At 49.4% G+C, this 6,881-nt stretch overlaps 1 protein-coding gene across 1 annotated transcript in view; it reads left to right on the forward strand.

Annotated features, from left to right (window-relative positions):
• The first annotated feature begins 6,752 nt into the window (after positions 1 to 6,752).
• Positions 6,753 to 6,881, forward strand: part of LARP1 (La ribonucleoprotein domain family member 1) — a 27,268-nt gene continuing 27,139 nt past the window's right edge. The window contains exon 1 of the mRNA XM_008628943.2: positions 6,753 to 6,819. Within this exon, the coding sequence (XP_008627165.2) occupies positions 6,753 to 6,819 (67 nt within the window). The remainder of the gene's footprint in view (positions 6,820 to 6,881) is intronic.

The raw sequence follows: 6,881 nt of genomic DNA on the forward strand, positions 1-6,881 counted from the left end.
CGGCGTGTGCCGAGCTCCTGCAGAGTGACTCTGCAGTCTGCAGGGCACGGCTGCGCCGGAGCGAGCCGCGGCCACGGGCGGGCGCGGGGGGCTCTTACATCTTCTCCTTTCCTGGTAGTCGTTTTTGACTTCTTTGACTCACCTGCAGCGTGAATGCATGGAAAGAGCAGGGGGTTTTCAGGGCTAGATAAGGTAGCTTTTAAGAAGTCTGAAAAAAACCAGAAGAGGTGAGTTTTTTCCCTGGCTAAATAATGTGGGGAAACAAGTATGAAATTGGAAAAACCACAAAAATGAGGGAAGGGTAGAGTTTTTTTGATGGGAAAGTAAGAGAAAAGGTGTGTGGGGAGATTGGTGTTTTACCTGCCTGGTAACTCAGAGGTGCTGCCAGAGGTGGGTATGTTGCTAAATACTGAGCACTGTCTTTAGGCAGATTATTTATGATCTGTAGTCAGCCTCCACACTAAATCACACAGCTTTTTTTATTTTCTTTTTCTTTGCGTGTGCTTTTGAAAGCTTCTGGTCAGTGATATAAACGAGTGATTATTTTAGCAGCTCTTAGCTAGCAAACTATCTGGTTTGCATGCTTTCAGATGAGGAAGCTAGTGACAGAATAAAATAGTTATAGTTAGTAAGCAACACTCAAATGTTTGATAAGCCAATGTTCACTTGAACTACAAGATACTAATTTCTTTAGATTCTCCAAGGTCACATCTTCCTTTTTTTTTTTTTATTAAATGTTGCAAAAGAAGCACTTGAATTTATTCCTGCAAGACCCTTCATATTCTCACTGCAATTTTTATGCCTTTGCTGTAACTGGAAAGGTTACACTTCCAAGTAGTCAAAAAGTCTGTGTCAGCTCTCCTGACCTCACAGAACAAGCCTACTGAAGATGAAGACAACCACAATAACAAATAGCAATGCTCTTGGCCTCATGTGGCACAAAAAGAGACACCTAAAGGAGTGACTGAAGCACTTTACCGTAGCTGTGTTACCTCCAGGTGGGCTCATGTTGGCAGGTCAGCTGCAGGGCTTTGCAAGAGGGAGAGTAGAGGGAAAAACAGCATGAAGAATTAAGTGTAAGGAGTGACACCAGTATGTGTGATGTTGAGAAATGATGTGTCTGTAGCAGCAGATACTGAAATGTGGATAAACACATCCCAAAAATGCTGTTGGGAGGTTTTTACTGTGACTGAAACAGAAGTGATGGGATGTTTATGCATGAGGTTCCACCCAGCAAGACAGAAGAGCGAATCACGGAGGTCTCTCCGCCATGTGCTCAGATGACAAAGCATGAGACTTCACTGTCTGTAATCATACTGAATTTCACTTCCCAACTCCCAGCTCAACCTTGGGAGCTCGGGGGAATACCGACTATGATCTCATGCATCTTCTGAGTGCTCAGAAATCCTCTGCCACTGCAGAGGGTCTTGAGCTGAGCTGAACAAAAAGGGGACTGTTTTCTTTTGGCTTCCCAGTCTCAAGTGAGCTCTCTAAGCTCACTGTTTCTGGTTTTTTGGTTTTTTTGTTGTTTTTTTTTTTTTTTAACTGTGGAATGTTAAATGTGATATTTGCATGCTCTGCCAGGAGGACTTTGCTGTAAATGAGCCATGGTTTTAAATTTTAAAATTAAACCTGTAAAAACAATTGTGAGAGGAGACATGGCAGATTACAGCGAGATAACCCTCTTAGCTTCAGTTGGAGGTGAAATCTGAGTTGATCTAATTGTCAGCAGAGAGTGGAATCAAGCAAGGATGGAGTTTAGAAGGTGATTGGAATGGCTGAGTGTTTGATTAAAATCAAGCAGTTAGCCTGGACCAGAGGGAGGCAATGCCTCAGACTCTGAGTCTGATGATTTGTAATTCAGTTAAGAGATTTAATTATGTTGTCTTCACTGTGCTGCCTTGTGTATCCTACAGCCCCCTGCTTGGCCCTCTGCCTGCAGCCCAAAGGTGTGAAGAGCCTTGCAATGTTCAGTTTTTGGGCTTTTCATAGGGGTTTATGGCATCTTCGTCTGATGTTATGGGGCATTACCATGATACTGGTGCATTTGAGGAGGTGGCGCGGGATCCTCTTTCATGGAGAGACTGGATTTCTGGGTGCATTAATGGATTCTCCTTTGTGGGGGGATAGATCTGTCCTGCCCGTTGCTTATTAAGCTGTCCTTGGGCAAAGCTTCTCTGGAGTTTGGGTCTGCCTTTGATGTGCAAGCAGAAAAGTGTGTTGCAGTGCTGAGTGCAACAACCTTGTCAGAGGGAAACACCATCCTATATCAGTTTCCATAGTGTGGGACTCAGCTGGCTTGTGGGCCACACCAAAATGGCTCCTGTATTTCAGCAAGAGTCTTTAAGACATGTATATTTTGCTTGATCGTGCCAGAAATTTTACTGCCTGTTCAATATCCAGTGGCTTAAAGAGCAATTTGGGGAGGGTGATTGTGATCTTTGGGCCCAGACTCACGTAGGGTTGTTCTCTTAGAAGGCCTAAGGCCTCCAGTGGTGTCACTCCATGCTTACTGGTGATTAAAGGATGTGAGGCAGAGAGCTGGGTCACCAGCTGCCCTATGGGAACAGTAATTGAGCACCTTTAAGTTGCCTTGGACTTTCTTTGAAGCCCCTTCTTGGGTTCGTGATCAGGAATGTGGGGATTCGTGCTGTGGAGCAGCAGCACTTCGCTGCTTCTCCATTTTGGAGATGAGAGGAAGGGGTTAATGGGAGAGAACACCCAGTGTTTGTTCTCTCCAGTTTGAACACTGATAAGTGGATGGGAGAAACAACAGCCTGTGACCTTCCAGTTATTCCTTGTGTGCCTGTGCATATGTGAGCATTGGATTCACAGGACTGTCTGTTTGGAGAGCTTTTGTTCTTCTGGTCAGGTTCTCCAGAACCCCATTGGCATCTCTGGTGTTGGGAGAAGAGACCTGGACCCTCTTCCATATGGATCTCTGAAAGGTGTTTTTGCTGGGCACGGTGCTGGTCCTTCTGGCGACTGTGTGTTCAGCTGGTGGCACAGCCCTGCTGGGTCTGCACTGCTCCCCTTCGGTCTGGAGGAGACTGAACGTCAGCACTGAGGTACTCATTTAGTGTGTGGTGTGAAGTTAGGGAGTTACCTCAGATAACGCTCTGACTTTGGAGTAGGTGATGTTTTCCCCAGGGTTGTTCCTCTTGAAACTCTGTGATGTTGGAAGTCTTCACTACTTTTCAAGTACATGAAGATATCACGAGCGCCACAGCTGAACTTCACTGAACCCACAGCTGTTCATACACTGAAAACCTATTTCAAGCATTTGTTTCTGTGTGGTTTGTGGGAAATTGATGTCAGAGCTCACAGTGGCTGCAGCTCTTGAGCCAGTGCAGGTGATGGGGGTGTCTGAGAACAAATCTAACCTCTCCTCTGGACAGAGAACAGAAAACCCCTTACCAGGTACTGGTGGTCTGGATACCCTTGCAGAGGAACTGATTTGGGATAAACCCTTACGTAGCTTTTTTTTGTTCCTCTTGCACAGACCTTAGTGGTGTCTTGTGACCTAGCCAGCATCATGTTAGGATTGATCCATCTGTCTCATGCTTCAGCTTCTCTTCAAGGGGGTAAAGATATTATAGTAAGTTGAGAGGCATGGGAGGTGTTTGCATGCATCTGGCAGCTGGAGAGGGTTGGGACGATCTGGGTGACTGAGAGCTGAACCCTCCCTGATCCTGCTCAGCAAGTAACAAAGGAAGGGAACAGGAAACAAACAAGATCTAGGGAGGGATATAATTGGCCATGCTAATCCTCGGGTTTAGGGTTTCTTGCTTTGCTACTTTTCCCTAGCAGACCTCACCCCCTTCTCCTGAGCGCTGCTTTGAAGAGGCCGGTAACTGTCTCGGGAACCTGTGCAGAAACTGCCTTGGCCTCCGAGGGGGAGCCAGGTGACAGAGGTTTGAACTGAAGTGTTGCATGGAGCTGGAGAAGAGATTCAAGCAGCTCTGGTCTCTTTGCACTACATGCTAAACTATGTAATTTGGACCTTTTCCCTGCCTGGATCGTCCCTGCCAGGCAGCAAGTCAGGTTAGGAGGAGAGATACCAATTGATCCTGCCATCCGCCAGCACTTCCTTCCCCGGTCCCTCTCCTGGGCAGTCAGTGCTGCCTTGCAGCTTTCGAGCCATTGTCATGAAGTTCTGGTCACGTCTCTGCTGCCGAGTCCCCGTGTGACCTTGGAGAGGTCATTTTTTTTGCTGACGTCCGAGTCTTTTGTCTGCAAAACGTGGAGGATGATTTGGTTACAACTTCATGGGTCGAAAGCCAGAATAAATCAGCTGGTGTCTTCCTGTGGCAGTGTGGATGAGCCCCATGTCCCACTGGGAGCAGCTGAGGAACTGGCTGTCATCTCTGCGCTTGTACCTGTGCGTGCAGAGGCACAGCGCTCACCCAGCACACTGGTGTGCTGGTACCAGTCAGTGCGCTTTGGTGACTGGCAGGTGACATAAAGCACTCTGAGGTCGTTTTTCCCCCTGTTTGGAGAGCAGAAGAGTAATGGGAGGTGGGGGCTAGCAGGGAGCTGGTTCCTGCTGGTGCTTGGCCTGCGGCCACGCGGCCCCTCGGCAGTTATGGCTGCAGGTTGCTGTAATAACGAGTCAGTGTTTCTCTTGCGTCAGGGATAGTGAGCTGCTCTTCAGCCGCTGCCTCCCAGCCTCTGCCAGGAGGAAGCAGTGTCTGTACTGGAAAAGGGTGGCTGGAGTGGGTGGTGGAGGTCCCTTCCCAGCTGTAGCTCCTGAGCTGGGAGAAGACAGGCTTCCTGTGCAGGCGTTTGGATTCAGCACTGTGAAGCGTGGCTGGTGGAGGAGCATGGTTGGCGCATGCTTCCGCAGAGAGCAGCGGAGGGGAGATGGGGGCTCATAAATGGGGTGACTTTTCTGGACCTGTCCCAGATACCTGAATAGCAGCAGTAGCCAGATAGCCCCTGGGGAGGGGGTATGTGTGTGGATGCATCAGCTTTTCTCTTTAAATGCCCCATTTTAGCATACGGTCTTCTCCTTTGTGTAAAAATACCATCAGGCAGAAATTGAAATTGAGATCCACCCCCAGCACCACCTAAATTAAGGACAACTGCCCTCAATTTAGTTATATCTCCTGGGCTCAGTGTGCAGCAACTCTGGGTATTGGTGCTCAGAGCAAGCACCCCTGTACCACATCTGCACCTTCACGTGATGGTCCTGAAAGGCTCTGTCCCAACATCCTGCCAGCTGCCATGCACACCCCTGACCTCATCCTCCTCACTCCTTCATCCAACCCCCCTCCCCCACCCGCCCCTTCCTGATAATAGGAAGATTCACAGAATGTGTTTTCTGCTGATCTGTTGTAGGCTGTATGGATACTCTGCAGGGCTGAAGAGAATGGTCAGGGGCTTGGGAAGTACCTGGCTCTGCAGAGACTGGTGCTGCAGTGAAGAGATCACTGGTTCCTGTGGTGACTACAGTCCCTTTGTTCAGACACCAGTTTTTGATTTTGAGCACATGCTGGGAAACAAAAGTGTCTGCATGCAAGAAGGGGAAGGAAATGTGAGACCATAGGGTCCAAATTTCGTGGGTCTGCTCATTTGCATTGTGATACTGTTATTTTGTGCTCCTTCCCACTGAGCTGCCTGGAGGGCAGGCTGGGCATGGCTGGGAGGGTGTTGTGCAGGCAGGGGCAGAGCTGCCTGGGTCCCATGTAGGGATTACCTGCTGCTGAGCAGGTGGCTGATGGGATGATGAAGAGCTGCTGTGAAGCACTGTCCTGCAGCATCTGGCCAGTGTTGGGATACCTGGCATCAGGGTGCCTTGCAAGGTAGCAGGTGTGTGTGGTGGGAGGAATTGGTGGGGCTGGTTTGCTGGCTTCACCTTTCTGTGTTGGGACTTGGAGCAAAATCCCACCCCAGTCTCTGTGCCTGGGTCCTTTGTGTTTGAGTTTTAGCCTTGGGAGAGCTGAAAAAGGAGCAGCTGAGCTGGGCAGGCAGCCTCAGTCCTGCAGTGTAGGAGATGGGCTCCTTGGAGAGCAGTCCACGGCTTTACCCATTGGCCACATATGTTTCTGCCTCCTTCCCTACCATGACTTTCTTGGGAAAAGAAAGCACTGCCTGATTTAGACTTCTCTTGGGCACCTGAGGTGCTGCCCTTAATTGGCAGGCTAATTTTTAATTTAAGTTACTTGTGCTTGTGGGGGAAGAAGGTGTCCCAAAGGGTCGTTGTGCTTGCCGGTCCCTGACTAGCCCTGCCTCAGATGTGTCCTCCCAGCAGCACCGTTTTTCAGAGCAAGTCCTGCAGACTGATTGCTCTGTGCTTGCTCTCAGCTCCGGGAAAAGCTGCCTGCAAGCCCAGTGTTCTCAGTGTCTGCTCTGGAGAGCTTGGAGTCAAATCTGTATTAGTAGTAGGTGTGATGAGTTGGACATGCTCAGCCTCTCCTAGACAAGGGGGCTGAGCACTGGATGCAAGTGTCCTTCCTTAACAGGAGTTTCCCTGGCAAACCCCTTGAGGTGAATGTGAGCTGTATCTGCCCTTGGCCATCACATGTGGTCCTTGCTTTCTATGGACCTCAGCCACTGAGTAGAGTCATTGCTTTTCTAGTAAGTGTAGTGGCAAAGCTGCTCTAGAGTTGTGGCTGAGCTCAGGAGGAGCCAGGAGAGCCTTGCTGCACATCTAGAGCAGGACAGGGCAGTGGGGAATACAGCGGTGAGCTGAGAGGAGACCTTGAGAGAATGCAAGTTTGGAGTTGTGGTGGTGACATGTCTGATAGGAGATGTTGCTGAGGGGTCACCTGCAGCTGCTGCCTGATTTGGTGGCACTTGTGGTGTCCAGAGCCTATTGTGAGTGGCTTGGTTCTGTGGTGTGTGTGTGCTGAAGAGTCGGCTGGACAGCCTAGCAGGAA

This window comes from Corvus brachyrhynchos, unplaced genomic scaffold, assembly GCF_000691975.1.
Source record: "Corvus brachyrhynchos isolate BGI_N302 unplaced genomic scaffold, ASM69197v1 scaffold21, whole genome shotgun sequence".
Taxonomy (NCBI): Eukaryota; Metazoa; Chordata; class Aves; order Passeriformes; family Corvidae; genus Corvus; species Corvus brachyrhynchos.